This window comes from Dendrobates tinctorius, unplaced genomic scaffold, assembly GCF_039654945.1.
Source record: "Dendrobates tinctorius isolate UK_male_01 unplaced genomic scaffold, ASM3965494v1 ptg000143l, whole genome shotgun sequence".
Lineage (NCBI taxonomy): Eukaryota > Metazoa > Chordata > Amphibia > Anura > Dendrobatidae > Dendrobates > Dendrobates tinctorius.
This window is the reverse complement of record NW_027361810.1, coordinates 37,387,713-37,413,112: the sequence shown is the minus strand read 5'-3', so window position 1 is coordinate 37,413,112 and position 25,400 is coordinate 37,387,713. Positions and strand designations below refer to the sequence as shown.

General features: G+C 45.9%; 1 protein-coding gene and 1 long non-coding RNA gene across 2 annotated transcripts in view; one reads left to right on the top strand and one right to left on the bottom strand.

The window, feature by feature from the left end:
- LOC141049373 (polypeptide N-acetylgalactosaminyltransferase 3-like) overlaps positions 1-16,349 on the top strand; it is a 49,229-nt gene extending 32,880 nt beyond the window's left edge. Inside the window, exons 9-11 of the mRNA XM_073545780.1 lie at positions 12,046-12,147; positions 13,942-14,082; positions 16,106-16,349. Coding sequence (XP_073401881.1) covers positions 12,046-12,147; positions 13,942-14,082; positions 16,106-16,225 — 363 coding nt within the window. The 3' untranslated portion in view covers positions 16,226-16,349. The remainder of the gene's footprint in view (positions 1-12,045; positions 12,148-13,941; positions 14,083-16,105) is intronic.
- Positions 1-24,850, bottom strand: part of LOC141049375 (uncharacterized) — a 261,995-nt gene extending 237,145 nt beyond the window's left edge. The window contains exon 1 of the long non-coding RNA XR_012220339.1: positions 24,804-24,850. This is a non-coding gene — a long non-coding RNA (uncharacterized lncRNA). The remainder of the gene's footprint in view (positions 1-24,803) is intronic.
- Between the last annotated feature and the right edge of the window lie 550 nt (positions 24,851-25,400).

Sequence of the window (25,400 nt, the reverse complement as noted above, 5' to 3'; positions counted from 1 at the left end):
ACCCTGACCCTAACCCTTAACAAAACCATACTTAACCCTAATCCTGACCCTAACCCTGACCCTAACCCTTAACCAAACCATACTAAACCCTAACCCTGACCCAAAACCCAACCCTAACCCTAACCCTGACCCTAACCCTAACCCTAAACCCCCTTAACTAACCCTAACTCTAACTCAAACCCCTAAATTCCATGGTTAAAAAAAAAAACGCATATGCAAAAAAACGCTTACATGAGCATGCCAGTGCGCACATATGCGCATCCATAGGCTATAATGGCCATTTTTAGCGCAAAACGTGCGCATATGTGCGCATGCGCTTTTTTGCAGGGCCAAAAAATGCAACATGATGCGTCTGGAAAATCCAATCGCACACCCCAAAAAAACGCAGCGCATGAAAATCGCATACATGCGCTTACAAGCGCGCAGGTATGCGCACCCATGTTAAAGATAGGGGAAAAAACGCATGCGCAGGTTAGCGTTTTTTTCCAGCGCTAAAAAACGCAAATGTGAAACCAGCCTTAATTGCATTGTGAAGGTTGATAAGTGACAGAAAGAACCCCCTCCCTCTCTTTCACCACTTAGATGTTGCTGCTATTGACCATGACATATAAGATGTAACAGCATGGGCCGTGGCCACCGGGTTCCCCCGCGGCAGTCACTTACCCGGCGGCTTGCGCGCTCCCTCCTCCCTCCTGCTCACGCGCGCCCTCTCCTCCTGTCTCTCGGGCAGCTCCCCGCCCGCACATGCGCACTAGGTCGCGGGCACACGCCCGTTGGGATGTTTAACCCTGCGGTGGGTGGCGGACCATTAGCGGTCAGCCAATCGCCTGCCATCAGGGGATATATCAGGCGTCTCCCATAAGGGAAGGACGCCTGGTTCTTGTGTGAAGTCCTTTGCACTAATTTGGCCGCCTATAGGTTCCCTATAGGTTCTCCCTCTGTTCTGTGCTTGTTCCTTGTCCCTGTCTCTGCCACTGCTTGTCTCTCTGCCTGCCCTCCGTCCTGCCTGGTCCGTGTTCCGTAGCCGTCGCTTCTTTTCCGCTCCCTAGTGTCTGGCCATTTCCCTGTCCTGTCCTTTTTCCGGCTGTCTGTCTGTCTTCCTCGTTGCCTCTGGCACCAACTGCTCTGTATCTCCCCTCGCCACTCCACACGGAGCCCCGTACCTTGGTTCCGGTGCGGCCTCTCAGTCCTGCCTGTGATCTCCCCGGTCCTTCGAGCTGCCCCTCTTGATTCCAGCTGTCGCGGTGTCTGATCCCCCGCGGGTCTGCCCCTAACGGTCCCTGTATAGGGGTCAGTTCCACCTGGTGCGCTCACCCTGGGGGCCTCAGTTCCGAGACCCAGGGGGTCCATTCTCGGACGCTGACTAAACCCCTGAAGCGTCACAGTAGAACCAGGCCACGGACCCCGCTGGAGCCGTGGCCGCTACACAAAAGAAGTTACTTTTCTTGCGGGAAAACCAGACCCGGATATTGTCTTTCATGTAGTCCATGGACACCTGGCTATCCGCCCTTCAAACCACTGATCCAGGGCGCGCTCCCATGTTAGCCGGCCTCCAGCAGGAGCTCGTGCAGCAGCGCGACACCCAGTCCCACATCTTAAATTACATGGCATCCGTTGATGACCGACTACTTTCCCTACAGTCCTCGGCGGCCACCTCTGTCCAACCCCGGGATCCAGTAACTCACCCGCCACCTCGCCTAGGAAAGCCCCCCAGGTATAGCGGGGATCCCAAGCTTTGCCGGGGCTTCTTGAACCAGTGCAGATTGCACTTTCAGCTGTTACCCCAGAAATACCCCTCCGACCGTGCCAAGGTGGCGTTTATCGTGTCCCACCTTGAGGGAGAGGCTTTGGCCTTGGTGAATCCGTTGTGGGAGAGGGATGATCCTGTGGTTTCTAGTATTCAGAATTTTCTTGACATGTTCCGCAAGGTATTTGACGAGCCCGGGAGGTTGGCTTCTACTACTGTGGCTCTGTTTAACCTCCGTCAGGGTTCACTCACCGATGGACAGTATGCCATCCGCTTCCGGACACTGTCTTCGGAGCTTGGGTGGAATAATGAGGCCCTGGTGGGAGCTTTGTGGAGGGGTCTTTCTGGCAAAATAAAAGACGAGCTTGCCAGATGGGATACCCCTACCACCTTGGAAGATCTCATTTCTCTGGCCACTCGTACAGATCTCCGGTTTCTCGAACGTTCCCGGGAGGCAGCCAGAGAGAGGAGACCCTTTAGGCTCTATCAGGCCCCTATTCCACGTTCCTTCGCACCCTCTGCCAGTTCCGCCCCCGAGCTCATGCAGATAGACTGTGTCAGATTGTCTGAGCAACGGCACAGGAAGAGAATGACGGAGGGTCTTTGTCTGTATTGTGGCGGTGCCAATCATTTTCTGCGCACCTGTCCTGTGAGACCGGGAAACGCCTTCACCTAGGCCAGGTAAGAGAGGCCTCCCTAGGTGACCCTAATTCCTCTCTGCCCCTTACCATTTCGGCTTTATTTGTTCTAGGTCGGGAGCGTAGATCTGTGGAGGCGTATGTGGACTCAAGTGTGGCTAGTAATTTCATTCGGCTTGAGGAGGTTGACAAGTTCCAGATTCCGGTGGTTACCTTGGAAAACCCGCGTGCGATCGCCTCTGTAGTTGGCAGACCACTTCCAGAGCTTATCACCATGGTTACTGCCGAAGTCGAGTTTCAAATGGGATCTCTTCATCTGGAGAAGATAGCTTTCTACGTACTGCCCAATTTGTCCCACGCCGTCCTCCTTGGATTACCCTGGCTCAGGTTGCATGAACCGATTCTGGACTGGAGCTCTGGGGAGATTCTGCGCTGGGGCCATATTTGCCAGGAACACTGTCTGTTGTCGGTGGTCCGTTCTCATCCGCTACAGGAGCCAGCCGATCTTCTGGGACTCCCGGCACTGTATCACGAGTATGCCGACGTCTTCAGTAAGAAGGAGGCGGATTCCTTGCCGCCACACCGGTTTTTTGACTGTCCCATTGAGTTGATTCCGGGAGCCATCCCCCCAGGGGGAGAACATACCCTCTGTCTCCAGCAGAAACCATGGCCATGACAAAGTATATACAAGAAAATTTGGCCAAGGGTTTCATTCGGAAGTCCTCGTCCCCTGCAGGCGCAGGTTTTTTCTTTGTCCGGAAGAAAGACGGATCCCTCAGGCCATGCATTGATTATCGAGGCCTGAACAATATCACCGTTAAAAATCGGTATCCTCTTCCGCTGATCCCAGAGCTCTTTGACCGGCTGAGAGGGGCCCGGGTCTTTACCAAACTGGATCTACGAGGAGCCTATAATTTGATCCGAATCCGCGCCGGGGACGAATGGAAGACGGCTTTCAATACTTGGGATGGCCATTATGAATATTTGGTCATGCCGTTTGGACTCTGCAATGCCCCGGCAGTGTTCCAGGAATTCGTCAACGAGGTTTTTCGAGATTTACTGTACTCCTGTGTTGTGGTGTACTTGGATAATATTCTCGTCTTTTCACCCGATCTTTCCTCGCATCGAAGGAGCGTTCGCCTGGTCCTGCAACGCCTTTTTTGAGAATCGTCTCTATGCAAAACTGGAGAAGTGCCTGTTTGAACAAACCTCGTTGCCTTTCCTTGGTTACATCATCACGGATTCTGGGCTGAAGATGGATCCCGAGAAACTCTCTGCTGCACTCAAATGGCCTCGTCCTGTCAGTGTGAAGGCCATTCAGCGCTTCCTGGGATTTGCTAATTATTACAGACAGTTTGCTCCTCACTTTTCCTCAGTGACCAAGCCCATCACGCTCCTGACCCGAAAAGGAACCAAATCGAACACCTGGTCTCCTGAGGCTGAAGATGCCTTTCTAGCCCTGAAGCACTCCTTTGCATCCGCACCAATCTTGCATCGCCCTGTAGCCAGTAGGCTCTTCATCCTAGAGGTGGATGCCTCCTCCACCGGGGCTGGGGCAGTACTTTCCCAGCGGGCATCATCTGGACATCTGGTTCCCTGTGGGTTTTTTCCAAATCCTTTTCCTCTGCCCAGTGTAACTACTCTATCGGAGATCGGGAGTTGCTCTCTATAAAGATGGCTCTGGAAGAATGGCGGTATCTGCTCGAAGGGGAGGTTCACCCCTTTACTATTTTCACGGACCACAAAAACTTAGCCTATCTTCAGTCCGCCCAAAGACTCAACGCCCGGCAAGCCCGATGGTCCCTATACTTTTCTCGCTTTGATTTCAAGCTCCATTTTCGACCCAGGAATAGGAACACCAAGGCGGATGCGCTCTCTAGGTCGCTGCAGTCACCAGAAATGGAGGAGGTTCATCATATATCATCGAGCCTGCGAAAGTTATTACCGTGGCTCCCGTGAGCCTCTCTACCCTTCCGCCAGGTAGGACCTTAGTTCCACAGAGCAAAAGACTGGAGGTGCTACGCTGGGGGCACTCGTCCAAAATTGCCGGACATGTCGGAACCAAGAAGACCCGCTTACTTCTCTCCCACTACTATTGGTGGCCTTCTCTCCGCCAGGACGTGATGGATTATGTAGTGTCCCCTACTACCTGTGCGCAGAACAAGGTGCCTAGGAATCTGCCCTCCGGTCTTCTTCATCCGTTACCTGTTCCAGAGGCCCCTTGGCAGCAAATTGCCATGGATTTCGTGACAGACCTGCCTTCCTCTTCTGGCTGCACTACTATCCTCGTGGTAGTAGATCGCTTCTCCAAGATGGCCCATTTCATCCCATTACCCGGTTTGCCTTCGGCTCCTAAATGAGCCGAGAGCTTCATCCATCAGATCTTCAAGCTGCATGGACTCCCTCAACGGATCGTGTCTGATCGGGGAGTTCAGTTTACCTCTCGTTTCTGGAGAGCCCTCTGTCGGCACATTGGTACATCTTTGGATTTCTCCTCCACCTACCACCTTCAGACCAACAGGCAAGTGGAGCGGGTCAATCAAGTTCTGACATCCTTCTTGCGTCACTTTACCAACGCCCACCAGGACAACTGGGTCTCACTTCTTCCTTGGGTGGAATTTTCCCACAATAATCATCCTATTGAGTCCACCTCCAAGTCACCGTTTTTTGTGGTCTCAGGCCAGAACCCCGGCATCCCGCTGCCCATTTCCACGTCTTTGGGGGTTCCCGCGGCAGATGCTTTAGCTGCTGACTTTGCGCAAGTCTGGAAAGAGACCAGGGAAGCCCTCGTGAACTCCAGTGCCCGGATGAAAAAGCATGCGGACAAAAGACGAAGGGACCTTCCACCATACCATCCTGGTGACAAAGTCTGGCTTTCAACTAAACACATCCGTCTGAAAGTCCCCTCATACAAGTTGAGCCCCCCGATACATCAGGCCTTTTGAAGTACTTGGACGCATTAACAACGCTGCATACAAATTGAGGTTGCTGGCTTCACTCCGAGTTCCTAACGCCTTCCATGTCTTGCTCCTTAAACCTGTCATTCTCAACCGGTTCCGCCCTGCTCCTATCTCTTCCCCTCAGCCAATTGGGGATGATAGCGTCTTTGAAGTTAAAGACATTTTGGCCATGAAAAGGGTCAGGGGTAGAACCTTCTTCCTTATTGATTGGAAGGGATTTGGTCCCGAGGAGAGATCCTGGGAGCCTCGGGAGAATGCCCCGCAAATTCTGAAAAAGTTTTTGGCCAATCTCAGAAGGGGGAGATGTAAGGAGGGGGTACTGTAACAGCAGCGGCCGTGACCGCCGCTGTCCCACGGACACCGGGTTCCCCCGCGGCAGTCACTTACCCGGCGGCTCGAGCGCTCCCTCCTCCCTCCTGCTCACACGCGCCCTCTCCTCCTGTCTCTCAGGCAGCTCCCCGCCCGCACATGCGCACAAGGTCGCAGGCGCGTGTCCGTCGGGATGTTTAACCCTGCGGTGGGATTTATCAGGCGTCTCCCATAAGGGGAGGACGCCTGGTTCCTGTGTGAAGTCCTTTGCACTAATTTGGCCGCCTATAGGTTCCCTATAGGTTCTCCCTCTGTTCTGTGCTTGTTCCTTGTCCCTGTCTTGCTGTCTCTGCCACTGCTTGTCTCCCTGTCTCCCTGCCTGCCCTCCGTCCTGCCTGGTCCGTGTTCCGTAGCCGTCGCTTCTGTTCCGCTCCCTAGTGTCTGGCTATTTCCCTGTCCTGTCCTTTTTCCGGCTGTCTGTCTTCCTCGTTGCCTCTGGCACTAACTGCTCTGTATCTCCCCTCGCCACTCCACACGGAGCCCCGTACCTTGGTTCCGGTGCGGCCTCTCAGTCCTGCCTGTGATCTCCCCGGTCCTTCGAGCCGCCCCTCTTGGTTCCAGCTGTCGCGGTGTCTGATCCCCCGCGGGTCTGCCCCTAACGGTCCCTGTATAGGGGTTGGTTCCACCTGGTGCGCTCGCCCCGGGGGCCTCAGTTCCGCAACCCAGAGGGTCCACTCTCGGATGCTGACTAAGCCCCTGAAGCGTCAGTGAAATGCCGCACCTGAACCTGCTCCATACCTGGACATCCGATATCTACCGTATATGTCGGCAAGTGATTAAAGGGGTTATGTAACAACCCTGCTGGCATCACTGCATGGCCTCCCATTCCCCGCACACCAACTTACTTTCTGCTTCAAGCCATGCTGTGGACTCTGTCTGTTGCCAGCCCTGAGCTCCAGGTGCTATGCCTCTTGTTTTCCTGCTTGCTCTCCATGTTTCCTGACTGTGTGTATAGGGGGTGGCGCCTGAACTCTCTGGTTCTTATGCAGTCAGGGTGCACCTGTGTAATATGTCCCTTGCCAATCACCTAGAGCCCTTGACTATTTAGTTTCACCACACCCACTGACCTTTGCCTGAGCAATGTCTAAACTCAGTTAGCTCCTTGCTGCTGAGCCAGCCAGGCCCTGTCCTATGTCTTGCCTTCTCTGAAGGCTCTTACTGCTTATTCCTGTGTCTTGGTACCTTGCCTAGCATTTCTCTGTCCGCCTGCCAGGAGGCAGAATATCCTGGCCCTTGAGTCTTGTTCCCAGTGCCTTGTCTGTTCTCTGTCCGCCTGCCAGGAGGCAGAATATCCTGGTCCTTGTGTCTTTGTCCCTGTGTCTCTGTCTGAACTCAGTCTTACCTCTGTCTGTCAGTCTCCTTGTCTGTGGTTCCTTCTCTGCCGTGTCTTTCCTTGTGTCCTCCCTATCTGTGCGTCTGCTCCCTGGCCGCTCTGCCTGCTCGGCTCCTTGGCCGCTCTGTCTGCACGGCTCCCTGGCCGCTCTGTCTGCACGGCTCCCTGGCCGCTCTGTCTGCACGGCTCCCTGGCCGCTCTGTCTGCACGGCTCCCTGGCCGCTCTGCCTGATCGGCTCCCTGGCCGCTCTGCCTGATCGGCTCCCTGGCCGCTCTGCCTGATCGGCTCCCTGGCCGCTCTGTCTGCACGGCTCCCTGGCCGCTCTGCCTGCTCGGCTCCTTAGCCGCTCTGCCTGCTCGGCTCTCTAGCCGCTCTGCCTGCCCGGCTCTCTAGCCGCTCTGCCTGCTCGGCTCTCTAGCCGCTCTGCCTGCTCGGCTCTCAAGCCGCTCTGCCTGCTCGGCTCTCTAGCCGCTCAGCCTGCCTGGCTCCCTTGCCGCCCAGCCTACACCGCACTCCTGCGGCTCAGCCTACTCCACACTCCTGCCTATATCCATACCTGCACCTCCTGTGTGAACAGGTCCAAATCCTGTTCCAGCATACACCACTCCCTCCTGCCTACACCTGCTGTGTGAACAGGTCCCTACCTGCTCCTTCTCATACCACGCCAATCTGTCCTGTGTCTCCAAGCCGTGCCCGCCTGTCCTGTGTCTCCAAGCCATGCCCGCCTGTCCTGTGTCTCCAAGCCGTGCCCGCCTGTCCTGTGTCTCCAAGCCGTGCCCGCCTGTCCTGTGTCTCCAAGCCGTGCCCGCCTGTCCTGTGTCTCCAAGCCGTGCCCGCCTGCCCTGTGTCTCCTTGCCACGCTTGCTTGCCCAGTGTCTCAGCCGTGCCTGTCGTGTCTACCTGCCTGCCTATAGCTTCTATCAAAGTGACTTGTCCCCGAGTGGGACCAGCAGCCACAGCCAGACACCACCCTGGAGTGGCACCCGACAGCTATCTGCCACACAAGCCTGACCTCACCATCAGAGGCTCCAGTGAAGACCGAGGCAGCTGTCGTAGTCACGCCCCTTCCAGGGTAGTCTGGTTTGTGGCACAGTGGGGCCACAAACCCCCGGCTCGCGCCATTCAGCCAAGGCGCGAGCGTGACAGTTTGCTCAGGCCATGAGTCCCATGTCCTTCTGCTTGCAGAGCATGAGGGACTTTCTCTCTGCCAGTATGAGCATCTGGAAGAGTTTGTTCCGCCCTGTGTGGTTCCAATTGTTGAGACTTCTGAACCCATCATTGTCTCAAATGCCATCTACAACCAGCTCCTGGCTTATGAGAGGCTTGACCCTGAAGATCCTCCAAGGTTCTATGGAGATCCTAAGGAGTGCCAAGGGTTCCTGGAGCAGTGGCTGTGGTACATTGAGTGGAATTCAGCCTGTTTCCCCTCTGATTGGGTCAAAGTGGGACATATATGATGTCCTATTTAGCAGGAGATTCTTTGATGTGGATCTGTCCCGCAGGGGATCCTATCATCACGGACCTAGAGGCCTTCCTAGTGGCCTTCCGTAAAGCCTTCGAAGTACCCAGTCCAGCTACGTCTGCCAAGTCTCCCCTTTCCAGATCTGAGAGGCGCGCCAAACGGGCGAAACCAGTGAAGAAACCGCCTCGTCAGACCGTGACCACCGTCCGAAACCCTCTAGTTCCTCCACCTGTTAAAGCAGCTACTCAAGTTGAACCCAAGAAGACTGTTAAGAGTGGGCTGGCAAAGCAGCAGCCTGAAACAAGTCGTATAGCTTCTGTCAAAGTGATTTGTCCCTGAGTGGAACCAGCAGCCACAGCCAGACACCACCCTGGAGTGGCACCCGACAGCTATCTGCCGCACAAGCCTGACCTCACCATCTGAAGCTCCAGTGAAGACCGAGGCAGCTGTCGTAGTCACACCCCTTCCAGGGAAGTCTGGTTTGTGGCACAGTGGGGCCACAAACCCCCGGCTCGCGCCTTTCAGCCAAGGCGCGAGTGTGACAGGTTATTTTGGTCTATTTAATTTTTTTTTACTATGGGTCTGAGAAGTAACAGGCAAATGCTAACTACCACCTGCTTATTGTGCCGGTCACGATCTCCGCTGGCAGAGAGCAGTCCCAGACTGCTTTTGGCAGCAATTTTGTAGCTTCTCCTGATGCCACGTCAACAGAGCAGTGGCTTCTCTTCCACTCTGCTCTGTTGACAGGGCGTGACTGCCGATATCATGCTGATTGACAGCTGGCTCCCTGCAGTTAGGCAACGTGGAGCCAGCTGTCAATCAGAATGACATCGGCAGTCATGCCCCATCAACAGAGCAGCATGTAACAGGAAGAGCTGCTCTGTTGACCTGAAGCAGCAGTATCGCCGGCAGGAGTGGTCAGTGACTGCTCTGAGATGGCCCCTGTTATAACAGGCAGGTAGTTAGCAACTATTTGACTATTAGTTTTTAGGCCCATAGTAAAAAAATAATTGTCCTGGATAACCTCTTTAATTGTACAGTGTACATTGTGTTGAAAGTGCTCAATGGCCCCACTTGTCAGCCCGCTTCTCTGTTTCAATGGATGTTATATAGTGCTACACTTCTTACCTGCCCAGGTCTCCAAATTAATGCACTCTCAGGATGCAGCAAACCTATGTAGTAAAGATGGCAGCAACACAGGTGCAAAATACTGATGAGCCATTCACTCACGCCCATACTATTAAATCAGGCAGGCTGCCCAGCACTATGTACATGCTTCCCAATTAATAAACACCCCAGTTTACCATACCAAAAATGCTGGGCTTGGCTGCACCCTGAAAACTCAAGTGAAGAAAATCCATATAAATATGTGAGGTATTGGTCAATAAATATTGGCCAAGATAAATAAGCTTGCAACCCGTGACAAGGGTCCTCACACTTGCGAGTCCGAACTAAAATTCCTCCAAAAATTCAAGAACTAATACAGCAGTGGGGCAGCAGTGCTTACCTGTCCAGGTCTCCAAGCGAATACACTCTCAGGATGCAGCATTTTTTTGTCTTGTAAATTAGGGTGTCTGTTCACAAACGGTCTCATTTAGATTGTGCTGGGCAGCCCGCCTGATCTAATAGTATGGGTGTCACTAATAGGCTGTAAACCGGAGACTGTGCATTACCTGTATGTGAATAGCGCCCTATACAAGCCTCTTTTGTGCAATCATATACTAAACAATCGCCCCCTCCATGAGTTGGTAGGCTGCGAGTGGATGGCTCACCAGTATTTTGCACCTGTGCTGCTGCCATCTTTACTGCACGGGTTTGCTGCATCCTGTAGTGCATTTGGTCGGAGGTCTGGGCAGGTAAGCGGTGCTGCCTCTTTTCTGCTGTATTAATTCTTGATTTTTAGTCCTCCTTCTGTGGCTTTGCTATCAAGTATAGTGCTACATTTCCCCTACAGAGTCAACAAACCTCCAAAAGACTTTTGAATGGGATTATATGATCAAGAAGAAAACCAGAGGCGCAACGCAAAACAACCCCTAAAATATAGCTTTTAATTCAATCACTAAAAACATTAATAGTAAAAATGACTAAATACCTAGGGAGGTAGAGGACAAAATCAAAAGTGGCAGAACCGATGTTATATTTCTATGTAATAATCACAAAACATGGGGCAAAAGGCTAAATTGCCCTAGTCCGCCCTAATCCAACCCTTCCTGACTGCGGAGGTTGGCACCCTAGTTGTTGACGATATGGCGCCCCCGCTCAACGTCGGTGTCCCTAGTAAACCCCTAAACCTCCCTACGTATACAAAAAAGGACACAAAAAAATACACATACACACACCTATGATACCGAAAACAAAAGTGAAGAGACGTTTAATGTCTCATGAATAGAGTGCTAAAGTGCTATGAACTTATTTCGTAGTCAGTCTAATGATGTAGATACCCCACACTGTAAACTTATCTCGTAGTAGAGAGAAAAAAGAAAAGGGGGTATCAGTATGCAGCTTAAATAAGACTTATCTAGTAGTCAAAAAATGCTGACATGCTGAATAGGCAGACCCATATATAAAATAACATAATCAATAAAAAATATCTACAGAGAAATTTGGTAGATAGCACATATGACAATTCATTTGTCCAAGGACAAGCACTTAGAAAATAGTCAGAACACTGCACATTAAATAGCAGAAAAATGAATCCTGCATTGCACATGCGGCGGCCATTGTTTGAAAGCAGGGGTTAACAATAGCCCTGTTTTACTAGGAGGCACAATCCAGCTCAGAAACAATGTCTGCACATAAGGTGAAATGCACACCAGTCCTGCTATTTCACACAGATCATAAACAAAACTTGAAGCTAACAAATTCACCTCAATTGCAATTTCTAATGTGGTACAAAAAATATTCCATAAAAAATGCATGCAATGTATAATCCAGCAGAGCATAATTGCTTGATAGAATCGATCTCAGTACTCAGTACCACAAAAGGGTCTGCCGAATATAATGTGCAGTAATATACTTATCAGCCATTTGATGCAGATGAAATCCCGACGCGTTTCGCCCTCTTAAATCGATGAGGGTTCATCAGGGGTCAAAAAGTGGGGTCTCATTACCCCTGGCCGAGAGAGCAATGCAATGTGCGGCGGTTTTGTGATTATTACATAGAAATATAACATTGGTTCTGCCACTTTTGATTTTGTCCTCTACCTCCCTAGGTATTTGGTCATTTTTATTATTAATGTTTTTAGTGATTGAATTAAAAGCTATATTTTAGGGGTTATTTTGCGCTGCGCTTCTGGTTTTCTTCCCCTACAGAGTCCCCTGCACTATAAATGTGTGTCCCTGAAAAACATGAGCCGACCGTGGCGGCTTTAGGTGTCAGAGAAAAGGTTGTCTTGTTAAGAAAATCCCTTGAAAACCATGTTAGTTATTAATGTTTACAGCATCCCTATCATATGGCATTAGTAACACCAGATTTGAGTGGGAATGAATGAGTTTTGTAAGTTCACGCTCTTTATATCATTAAATGTTTCAACAGATGTTTAATTTGGGTGCTAAAAAGTGTTTGGATGATGAGGGTGACTCCAAATACGGGGGCACAGTGTTACTCAAAGATTGCAGTAAACACAGAGGAAAACAGGTAAATCTAGACATTACCTTAATAAATATATTACTTTCCTTCCTGTCTTATATTACCGACTTTATCTGCCTCTGACTTCACATAATTAGTTTTTATCAAATATTTGGTGGATAGTGGAAATCATTTCCAAGAGGCCCAGTGGCCAGTGCGGATCTTGTTCCTAAGCCGTGTTTGCGCTGATGAGCTTCAGCCATGTATCTGTTAGATCTGTATCAACCTGTTAACAAGCATCGATCCGCTATATATCCGCTCAGCGCTCAATTACTGGCCTGTTCACATGGGCAGACGAGAACTGTATGTATTGTTTTGCCATCATGCAGCATCATTTTGTCGGTGGCACACTCACGGCTTACAATTGGCGATGTGCTGCCGACAACAATGATTTTTTTTTTTTGATGCCGGAATAAAGATCCAATCACTCAATAAATGTGCATTTTCCTTGTTCATAGGCGCCATGTTTAAAAATCGATAACTGGACTATTCGATGATTATGAGGGTCTTTAGTCACTGTGGAGAGGGATAGGTACTCAGATAATGGATACAGCCAATTACCCCAAATATGTTTCCATCGTTACACAGAACATCATATTCCGATGACAGATCGTATTAGAGTCACAAATAGGATAATATTCATTTATTTTGCCAGAAGGCTTCGACTCATCAGGGTTGACTTATTTCAAGAACTGTGTGTTTTTCTTTTATGGGGTTGCAGGTTGTAGGTTCTCATCTCATAGCAGTGTACTTGCCATCCTCTAGCGCTGTCTGACGGTGTCCTTTCTAGCGCGTGTTCAGAACAGACTGTAAAAGAATAGGCGCTCCTGGTAGATGTGAGGGTTCGCAACCTGAGAGCTAACAGGAATCCAGTGGAATGATAAGTGAAGATTTGGGGGGAAAGAAACTTGAGAACATTACAGAATGGCCAAAAGTTTGAGGATACTTGAAAATTTTCAATGAAGTTTCTGGTGGGTATTTCTTGTGCTGATCTTACCAGAATAGTAGTGACCGGGACAGAAAATTTTGGCAAATTATCCTCCTCCACAATGAAAACTTCAGCAGTCGGGTTGTAACTACAAGGAGAGCAGGGGTTGTAGCTGCATACAGACCCTAGAGCCTAGCGGGCCCAAAAGGTGCCTACGGCCGATCTGAGAGGAGCCGTTCTATTAAGGACCCGTATTGGAGATTTTGCTTTAGGGCCCACAAACTTTTAAGTTAAATTACTCCAAACAGTGACTAGATTAGATAACGTCTGGAAAACATCTGCCGAACCAACTTTTCAGGGTTTCAGTTACTATTCTCTATCTAATGATCGTCTATGAAGATTTCCCAACAAGCTGATGATATTGCGCACTCATTAAAGGGACTGTCCAATTCTTTTTATTTATTTTTTTCATCCGAAGTAAAAAATAAAAGACTTCTGTTTAATTACCCACTGCTACCTCCAGTTTCTGTTAATGGACTGCAGTAATGTCGTGACATTAGCACAAAACTGCTGCAGCCAATCAGTGTGCTTAGCAATTTCTCTGCATGACCACTGAGCCCAATGATCGGCCGCAGCGGTCACTTGACTGCAGCCTATCGTCAAAGACTGGTGGTAGAAGCAGGGAGCCAGAGCTGGAGTATACAAAAGATTGTTATTTTTATGTCTATAAATAAAAAGAAAATATTGCAAACGTCTTTAACATTGGAATAGCGGAAAAAGCCAGAATGATTCATTTTGGGGGTGTACATACTTTTAAACATTTGTTATAAGTAATTTATTGTTATAATAACTTCTTATTTCTTTTATAAATGTAGTATTTTGAGTATTCGAAGAGGAAAGAAATTGTACATAATATCTTCAAAGAGCTGTGTCTGCAGGCGAGCTACGGATTCCTAAAACTGAGGCCGTGCAATCATAAATATGCAGTTGCGGAGGAGAAGTGGCATTTTCTGAAGGTAATTTTTTATTTTATTATTCACAGGCTTAAAATCTTGTGAAAGCTTAAAAGGTCATTCAATATCACAATCTGTATTGCAAAAAAAGTTGAATTTTTGAAATTTCCACAATGCCACTAGGGCTTAGTTTAGACTCTTACTTCCAGCTCTTTCAGGAAATTCACATGCACATTAGCAGCAATGAACAGACTCAGACCCTACCTTTCATATTGACGCATCTAATGAGCGTGTGTGAAGAGGAAGAAAGCAGTGTCAGCTGTGACATTGAGGAAATGTGATTAGCGGATTCTGTGTTATCAGCTGTGTTTAGAGGTGTTTACCTGGCCTTGTGATCCTGCCTCTGATGGTAATGAGCCTTCTGAAAAGTCTACCTGAAAGAACAGGTTTTATGAGCATAAATTCTTCCCTGTGGCCAATCTGAAAATTGCAAAGCTTTAATTAATTTATTAAAACAGATTGTGATATGAACAAAAAAAAAACTGTTGGATTGAAAACTCTAAAATATATATATATATATATATATATATATATATATATAAAAAGCCTGAATTTAAACAATTGGTAATTATCAGAAGCATTTATTGTTAAAAGCCAACAATGTAGATTCTGAAAACAAAAAGTTGAAGGAGATTGGAATCCTGCAGTTGTTCTGCGATCTGCTCTATGTTCAGTAGTCACCAAGCTCAACCGACATGATAGTTACGGTCAGAGTTATGACTCTTTTGTTACCACCCTTACCCTGTGATACTGTGTTCAACTTCAGGAGGAAGTCAGCGAGGAGTTTGTGCTACTTCTGGTATATTCTTTTTTTTTTTTTTTTTTTTACTTTATTAAATCAGATTTAAAGTGCCCACATCCATTAAAGGGGTTATCCGGTCTTGCGGTACAAGTCTGCGGTCACTCTACATAACTGCAGACTTGTGAATCCTCATAGTGAGCAGTGGTGCCGTTCATGGCGGGTATGTGACCGCAGGTATGCGATTTGCATTCAACCGGCCACATCCCAACTAGACATGTCTGGCCTTGTTCAATACATTTGCATTGAGTGAGGTTGGCACTCAATGGCATGTGACCGCATGCAGTCACTCGCTTTTTACCACTCCCGGCGCAGTGTGCATGCTGTGAGGATTCACCTGTCTGCAGTCACATAAACTGACTTGTTGGATGTTGATCTCCATGAGTTTATTCATCCTCATTTTTCACAGTCTTCTACTAGGCATTGCTCCTACTGGCCAGTTTCCTACTCCACACTGATGAGGGGCAATACCCCGAAACAGCTGTCTGTGGATGGATACCATGTTTTGGCATAGGTGGTTTCCTTCATTGGAGACTGCCCTTACCGTGGTTGTTCCTTCCCGGGGAAAGACCTGGCTAGTCATTGCTTGCGCTGAGAAACATGTGATGGTGTCTCCGCGGCTTCTGTTTTGTATGTTTTGCATATTTCCCATAAGGGATGGGGGCATTGCTCTAGAATCACTGCGTTGAGAAACATGTGATGGTGTCTCCGCGGCTTGTGTTTTGCATACTTTTACATATTTCCCATAAGGGATGGGGGCATTGCTCTAGATCACTGCGTTGAGAAACATGTGATGGTGTCTCCGCAGTCTTGGATGTTGATCTCCAGGAGTTCATTCATCCTCATTTTTCATAAACTGACTTCAGACTTGTACCCTAAGGCCAGACAACCCCTTTAAATAGATGTCCACATGAATGCTGATATTAATGGCAAGAGGGGAGTAGGCTTGTGCCATACATCTCTGGCAAGGGCTTATTTCCCGAGAAAACAAAAAGATTGAGCCTTGTTATCTGAAATGCCCAATCCTCATTTTTTATGACTTTATTTGACAGGGGAGCATGGGAAGGCCCCATACACATTAGATGGCTGGATCCCACAATTTCTAATTTGTATGGTGTCCCATTGGCTCCTCATAAGGTCCGGTATTTTATGACATCTACTTAATACACATGTAAATTGCTAGTTCCTGTTCTCTTACTTTATCCATATTTATGCATTTTTTTGCAGGGCGGATTTGTGTTCAATGCTGCATATAATATGTGCTTGGCAGGAAACGTGTTCAATGTCCGTCTTGTAGCCTGTGATTCTTCCGATCCTTTTCAACAGTGGATGTTTCCATACAAATAAGGGATAAATGGTCTTTTCAAGAAAGTTATGCAATAAACAATAGGGTGTGAAAAATGAACCCGGGTGTATGTGATGGTTGTTATGTTTTCCAATGGTTTTAATAAAAAGTTGGATTTAAAGGGGCTGTCCCATGAGATCCTTGTTGTTGCTGTTATATCGCTTTAAATGGGCTGTGAAAGTAAGTAAGGGAGAGGACTTCTGGGACGCCAGTCACTTCAAATAAAGCGGGGTCCCAAATATGGGTCTCGATCAGACATCAGGACCACCACGTAGTACGACCCCTGAAAGATGAATGAGAGCATCAAAATCTTAATCACTATTTCTTGGGAAAGTTTAATGGGGTTTAAAAAGTTTTTCTGGTTTCATATAAATAAAAGAACTTGAAGGATATGGACACTTTTCAAGCTAATTTTTTCTTTACTGCATGCATTTAAAGAATGACCGTAATTGTATTTTTTTCCACATATATCGATAGAACACATGAAAATAAGAAACGCCGTAATATCAGAGAATATAGCTTTTTTCTCCTCCTGATCTCATCATTAATTTCAAAAAATCTTCAGTGACTACAGATTTCCAATTACTGATATAGGCGATGACAATTGGTGCTCATAAAGTTCTATGGAGAACTGTAACTGTTGTTTCAGGAGAACTTGCAGCAGAACGTCAGTGTCCGCCTTCAGCTCCTCCCTCCTCCATAGAACTTTATCAGCACCAACTGTCATCTCCTATCTCAGTAATAGGTAAATCTGTCTTCACTGAATACAGATTTTACCCATGAAGGGACACATTAATCCAGGAGGAAAAAAAGAGCGTAATGATTTGATAAAATATATGACAAAGTTGCTTTTTTCATGTGTACTATTAACTTACTAAACAAGTATTAAAACAACGGCTACTTATTAAGGCACTTTTGCAGTTTTGTTTTAGTAAATATTCTGCACTGTTTGGATTTCAGAAACTCTTTGCACGTTGCTGGCTGTAGAAAGAGTTAACTGAAAACCTGTCAGAGAGCTTCTTCTTAAAATGATTCTTTTATCTATCTTTTTCTGTGGTTCTCTTCTCTTGTGGTCATAAATCAGCTGAAACGAACTGAGAAAAAACCCAGATATACAAACTCGAGAGAACGAGCTCACTGAAGGATTCTTAATCTCGTTCTGTAACCAGCAATAGAGCAATACATTGTCTCTTGCTGACAACTTTATCTTCCAAAAGGTAAGGGAGAAAACAAGGGGAACTGCTACCTTGGATCTAATCCTTATAAACAGGGAGGAAATGGTTGAGGAGGTAAAAGTGGCTGGGACCCTAGGAGGTAGTGACCATGCTATTTTAGAATTTTGGATAACTAGAGGAGGAAGACCTGTGAAGACTCAGACGTCAAGGTTAGATTTCAGAAAGGCAGATTTTAAGGGATTCAGAAAGAGAATTGGAGGGATCCAATGGCTGGATATCCTAAAAGACAAAAATGTCCAGGAGGGATGGGAAATCTTGAAAAATGAAATTCTCAAAGCACAGTTGTTAACAATTCCGAAAAGAGGGAAGAATAGGAAGCATTTAAGGAAACCAGGATGGATGAACACAGAACTTAAGCACATGCTAAAAAGGAAGAAAAAAATGTTTATAAAATGGAAAGAGGGAGGCATATCTAAAGAAGAATATAATGCTGTCTGCAGAACCTGCAGTGCACAAATCAGATTATCTAAAGCTGAAAATGAATTGAGGCTTGCAAGAGATGTCAAAAGCAATAATAAAGGATTTTGGGGATATGTCAAAAGTAAAAGAAAAGTCAAAGATGCTATAGGATTTTTACAGGATGAAAATGATGAAATGGTAAGACAGGATGTTGAGAAGGCTGAACTTTTAAATTCCTATTTTGCATCTGTTTTCTCTCAGAAAGGAAATGTAACATCAACTGTTATTCACTGTCCTATTAAGGGAATAGAAGAATCCAGGATATCTATAAACAGAAAGATAGTGAGGAAACACTTAGCTAACCTAAATGAATTCAAGTCTCCAGGTCCAGATGAATTACACCCCAGAGTACTGAAGGAGATAGCAGAAGAAATTTTTGAACCCTTCTCCATAATCTTTGAAAATTCTTGGAGAACAGGAGAAGTGCAGAAGACTGGAGAAGAGCAAATGTTGTTCCTATCTTCAAAAAGGGGAAGAAGGTGGACCCAGGCAACTATAGGCCGGTGAGTCTGACTTCTATACCAGGAAAGATCTTTGAACAAATTATTAAACAACATGTATGTCAATACCTGGATAAGAATGAAGTGATTAAACAGAGTCAGCATGGGTTTGTAACTAATAAGTCATGTCAGACTAACTTAATTTCCTTCTATGACGGTATCACTGATTGGGTGGATCAAGGAAATGCTGTAGATATAGTATATCTTGACTTCAGCAAAGCATTTGACAAAGTCTCTCATACAATCCTTATTGAAAAAATGACTAAGTATTGAATGGACAAGGCAACTGTTAGGTGGATTCATAACTGGCTTAGTGATTGGACCCAAAGAGTGGTCGTAAATGGCTGCACATCCAGTTGGAAGAATGTCTCAAGTGGGGTACCACAGGGCTCTGTCCTGGGCCCTGTATTGTTCAACATCTTTATCAACGATTTAGATGAAGGAATTGAGGGTAAACTGATTAAATTTGCTGATGACACAAAGCTAGGAGGGATAGCTAATACTAGAGAAGAGAGAGAGAGGATTCAAAAAGATTTAAATAAACTGGAGAAGTGGGCAGCAACTAACAGAATGGTTTTTAACAGGGAGAAATGCAAAGTACTACATCTGGGCAATAAAAATGAAAAAAGCATATATAGAATGGGAGGAATAGGGCTAAGTGACAGCACATGTGAAAAAGACTTGGGTATACTAATAGATCACAGACTGAATATGAGTCAACAGTGTGATGCAGCAGCAAAAAAGGCAAATGCAATACTAGGATGTATTAACAGAAGCATACAGTCTAGATCACGTGAAGTCATTATTTCCCTCTACTCCTCTTTGGTCAGACCTCATCTGGAATATTGTGTCCAGTTTTGGGCACCACATTTTAAAAAAGACATCAACAAACTGGAGCAAGTTCAGAAAAGAGCGACCAGAATGGTGACCGGTCTGCAAACCCTGTCTTATGAGGAAAGGTTGCAGGATTTGGGAATGTTTAGTTTGCAAAAGAGAAGACTGAGAGGAGACTTAATAGCTGTCTACAAATATCTAAAGGGCTGTCACATTGTAGAAGGATCAACTTTATTCTCATTTGCACAAGGAAAGACTAGAAGCAATGGGATGAAACTGAATGGGAGGAGACACAGATTAGATATTAGAAAAAACTTTTTGACAGTTAGAGTGATCAATGAGTGGAACAGGCTGCCACGAGAAGTGGTGAGTTCTCCTTCAATGGAAGTCTTCAAACAGAGGCTGGACAGACATCTGACTGGGATGATTTAGCGAATCCTGCTTTGAGCAGGGGGTTGGACCAGATGGCCCAGGAGGTCCCTTCCAACTCTACGATTCTATGACTATAGAAGGCAAATGGAGAAACCCAATTGCCAAAAATAATTTTAGCTGAAAACACATACATTTAAAGAAAAATGCGACCGTTTTCCCAAAGTCTTTTTTTTTTTTACTGTTGTTTTCCATTAATTTTTTCTCTCCACGGAATAATGATGAAATGTCTAGTATTTTGTTTTTAAGCAAACATGATGGTAAAACATTTCAGAAGACGTCTGCATGTTTTTGAGCTTTCCCCTGAACTTATATTGTAAAATACAGACAGTCTTCCAAGTGGAAAATTCCAGAATAATGTCACTTCTTTTAACTGCTTGGCACTTTTAAAATACCGAAAGGGTTAAAGGGAATATGTTTTTGTTATATCATCTGAGAGCATGATGTAGGGGCTGAGACCCCGATTCCAGCGATGTGTCGCTTAGTTTATTGTGTACAGTAGTTGTGGTAGAATCAGAGTTTTTTTTCTGCAGATCTAGCAGAGCTCGAATGCTGAGCTGTGTATAACCCCGCCCACACCACTGATTGGCAGATATGTCTACATTGTATATAGACAGAAAGCTGCTAATCAGTGGTGGGGGTGTGGTTGGACTAGGAGGCCCGAGGCAGCTAGTCCTCTAGTGATAATCTCCTGCTGATAAAACACTGATTGTACTGAAACAGCAAAACACAGCCTAGTAAGTGACACATTGCTGTAATTAGGGTCTCTTCCCCTACATTATGCTACTACTCACAGATTAAATAGCAAAAATCTATTGACAGATTCCCTTTAAAAGATGCTCAAAAGCCTGAGCGCATGCACGCAAGTCGATTTTAAATAGAAGTGCAATAGAAGTGCATATGTTTATTCTACTAAGCATTTCATGATAGGTTTTTCAGAAGGTTTCCGTGGCAGAATCTGCCTGAAAAAGGCGACGTGTGAACATACTCTTAAAGGACATTTATGCCATATATGTCTAACAGGTGAAAATCCTTTCTCTGGGACCCCCATCTATGAGAAGAACAGGGGTCCCTTGACATCCCAATCGGCCAAAAGAATGAAGAGAGACATGCACCGTCACCTCCTTATTTATTCCGCCATTCAATCCTGTTCAGTGTCAGGTACACGTGTGCGACAAGACTTTTCCTGCCGTCCTTGGGTAATTTTTGTGCTGCCTATTCTATATTGATAAATGCCTGCACAGAGGGCAGCCGGCGCCCATTGTTAGTAGTGAGGGCGTGCTGGCCTGTGGCGGTGCTGCGGGGGGTCTGGTGATAATGAGCTTCACCAGGTTCTCTGAATGTGTTCTGTCACTCGCTAACAATCCTTCCTTCGCCTCCTTCTTTCATCTGCTGAGCTGCGGCATTACTCAGGATATTTGTCCCCGGATCGTTGTCTGTGTCTCCCCGTGGTGATGTTAAATTACGTCTGGAATTCTACAGGATTATTCCTTTCGATTGAGTTTCTATAGCTTTTGCCTTCCATTTCTTCTTCTTTTTTCCCCTTCTAGCGTTTACACAAGACTTAACTTTCACGCCCTGTTAAGAAAATATTTGGCTTCCCGAAGATACAATAAATCGAATCACACTTGTAGTATCTCTTCCAGGCATAAATATTTAGATGTGACTTTCACGTCTTTTCGAGGGAAACCTACAAATGTATCAGGCTGCGTCTTCAGGGCCAGAAGAGATGAGTTTTTAGAAGTAGTAGAGTTGGGTTTGTCATTTATTTTGGATTCCGCATCTGTTTTGTAAGTAAACCAAGATTGTTATCTCAAGGGTTTAATCACACGTCAGTATTTTTCATCAGTGTTTCTATTCCAAAAACCAGGAGTGGAACTTACAGAGAAAAAAAACTACGCTTGAAAGATTGACACCTGGTCTGTGGTTTGGAGACAATCCTGGTTTTGTATACAAATACTGATGAAATACTGATCAAAAATACTGATGTGTTAATAACAAATCCTGCACTTCAGTAAACGTCACAGGTTCTCATCCATGAACAGCGAGTAAAGATCATGAAAACCACAGTGATCTGGTAGATAATTTATATAGAAAGAGAAGGATCTATCTGAAACTTGTCATTCCATGGCACCAATTAGAAACTCTGCTTTACATCCTGTTTTAGGCTGTGTTCACATGCTACATTTTTTTCTGCAGAAAAACCTGCTCTCTTGGAAGTAAGAGTATGTGCACACGGTGCAGATTCGTCTGCGGATTTTTCTGCGCGGAACCTGCAGAATCCGCAGGTCAAAATGCCTGCGTTTTACCTGCGGATTTTGTGTGGATTTCCCCTGCGTTTTTACACTTGCGGATTCCTATAATGGAATAGGTGTTAAAACGCTGCGGAATCCGCACAAAGAATTGACATGCTGTGGAAAATAAACCGCTGCGTTTCCGTGCTGATTTTTCCGCAGCATGTGCACAGCGGTTTTTGTTTTCCATAGGATAACATGGTACTGTACATCCCTTGGAAAACTGCTGCGGATCTGCAGGGCCAAATCTGCTGCGGATCCGCAGGCGGATCCGCAACGTGTGCACATACCCTAAGGAAGCTGCAGGAAAAAGAGCAGGTTTTGCTTGATTTTTTATTTTTGTGTGTGCATATTTTGCGTTTTTTTTGGCCATGCTACCTTTGTCTCTTGTGCATGCTGATAAAGATTAGTGACAAAAAAAAATCATATTCTATATTCAGAAAAACCTGATACCTGCATGCTTTTCAGCACATTTTTCAGCGTTTTTTCACCAACCTTTACTTTCAATGGGTGAAAAATGCTGAAAGAAGTGACACACTCTATTCTGCAAAAAATCAAGCAAAGCACAAAATACTGACGACCAAAAAAAAAAAAAAACAAGGAGCGTGCATGAGATTTCTGAAATTTCATGAACTATGCTGGTACTGTAAAATGAAGCTGAAAAATTTGCTTTAAAAAATGCAGAAAAGAAAATATGACAAAACTCCATGTGTGAACAAAGCCTAAGGGGGAAATTAAAAAATAAAAAATTATAGAAATGTAGGCTTCAAGATTTGTATATAATGTGGTTGCGTATTAGAAGTCTGCTTGGATGCATTGCCTTCTCTCTAGAGACCATGTTGTACTGGGTAAGTTACGTAACGTTATCGAATTCGCCTCAAATCAAATTTTTTGGGAAAATTTATCAAATCCGATTTTCAAGATCCGCTCTTCTCGAACTATAATGGATAGGAGAAGCTTTGCAATTTTTTTTTTTTTTTCGGGAAATTCTCAGATGAAACACTGATGACACTCGGATCAAAAGCGCTGATGAAACTTGTACAATTTTTTTTTTTTTTTGCACACGTGAAAAATCACTGACATCTGAATATAGCCTAAAGAGTGAGTGAACTCATGAGTCCAAGTGTATTCACTCTCCACCCACCCATCCTGACAGCTGCAGCTTGCACTGAGCAGTGAGAGATCTCAGCAGGGAGGAGGGACACTGAGGAGCTGTCATTCAGGCTAGGTTTGAGATTAAGTTCAAAATTTTAAAAAGGATTGCACAGCCATTCCGACATGGATTTACACAGTAAGTGCACCTGCCTCATCAGGTTTAATAGATCTACTTAATAATGTATGCAGTTTGTATTGTGAAATCTTTTAACAGGTCTGCTTTATATGGACAACACCAAAAATTCTTTTCTATTTAATAACCTTGGTTACGTGCACAGTGTCCTTCTGTTTGTACTGTTTTGTACAGTTCTATTAAAAAAATTAACAGCTACAATACATTCCATTATGTCAGCGGCTCCAGTTCTCTGGATTATGTAACATTTAAACCGTGTTTCAGCTTCAAACACAGATTTTAAAACTGAAATTACAACCCATTCCAATATACTGCATCCTTCCAAACCTCACATGGGGTTATTAGCATTTGTTATTAGCTGAAAAGGATCATCACACTTCCAGACATGTGAGATCATGCTAGGGAGCTTATGGGTGCACTGTGCTATGATTTGGGGAAAACTTATGTTATAAAATATTACTCTAAAAATTACTAATAGTTTTCTGCACTCTTTATATCAATGGCTCTAGTGATCTGTCATGATTCAGACCAGGGTTGGAGTCCTGTTATCCCTTTTTCCCGGTCTGGTCATGAAGGGGTTAACCTTTCTCAGCCTCAGTCTGGATTCAGGTTTGCTATTTATCGCCGCTGCTTCCTGCAGGCGATGTCAGTTATAGTTCCTGCCTAGGGCTGCTGTAGCTGGCTCTGGTTGCTCTGATTGGTCCTGCTGCATTTGCTATCTGATCCTGTGTCTCTGTTTTCCCCTCTTCCCGTCCTGACTCAGTGTTTCCCTTTAGTGTGCTGATTCCCTGGTTTTGACTTGGCTTATGTACTGACCTGCTTCTGTCTTTTGTTTTATCCGCTTCCGACTGTTGCTGATTCTCTGGCTTGTCTCTGACCGTGAGTTTGCTTGTTCTTTTGGTACTGCGCTACAGTCTAGGATTTGACCTGGCTTGTTTGACTATTCTGCTGCCACCTGTGGTAGCCTTGCTGCTGCACTGTAGGCCAGCTCTGTTTAGGTGCAGTCCTGCTTCCACTCTACTGCTTGTGGAGCCTGCACCTACCTGCATCGCAGCAGCATGATATGATCCATCACAAACCTGAATCTAAATAGGCAACTTAGTTTAACCCCTTCCTGCCATCCGACGTAATATCCCGTTCACGGTACCCGGGCCCGTATGACCGGGGACGGGATAGTACGTCGGCGCGATCAGCGGCGCCCATGTGGTGAGCGCCGCTGATCGCGGCCGGGTGTCAGCTGATTATCACAGCTGACACCCGGCACAATGTGTCAGGGGCGGTCACGGACCGCCCCCGACACGTTAACCCCTTGCACACCGCGATCAAACACGATCGCGGTGTACCGGGGGTTAAAGGGAAGCATCGGCAGGGAGGGGGCTCCCTCCGTGCTTCCCTGAGCCCCCCACGGCAGCGCAATGTGCAGCGCTGCTGCGGGGGACTCCTTTCCTCCAGGCCCCCGAATCCAAGATGGCGACGGGGGCCTTCGGGGGCCTGCGGAAGCTGGCTTCCTCAGTGCCTGCAAAGCGCAGGCATGAGGAAGCCTTCTGCAGTGCCTGTGTCAGATCGCTGATCTGTCACAGTGATCTGTGATGTGACAGATCAGCGATCTGTCACAGGACAGTGATGTCCCACCTGGGACTATTTAATAAAGTAAAAAAAAAAATAAAAAAAAGTGTAAAAATAATTTTAAAAAAATCGCCAAATAAATTAGAAAAAAAAAAAAAAATATTCCCCCAATAAATCCATTTTTTGGAAATAATAATAAAAAAAAACAATAAAAGTACACATATTAGGTATCGCCGCGTCCGTAACGACCCGCCCTATAAAACTGTCCCATTAGTTAACCCCTTTAGCGAACCCCTTAAAAAATAAAAATAAAAAACGAAGCAAAAAATAATGATTTATTATCATACCGCCAAACAAAAAGTGTAATAACGAGCGATCAAAAAGACGCATATAAATAGCCATGGTACCGCTGAAAACGTCATCTTGTCCCGCAAAAAACGAGCTGCCACACAGCATCATCAGCGAAAAAATAAAAAAGTTATAGCTCGCTGAATAAAGCGATGCAAAAATAATTATTTTTTATATAAAATAGTTTTCATTGCATAAAACCGACAAAAACATAAAAAACGACC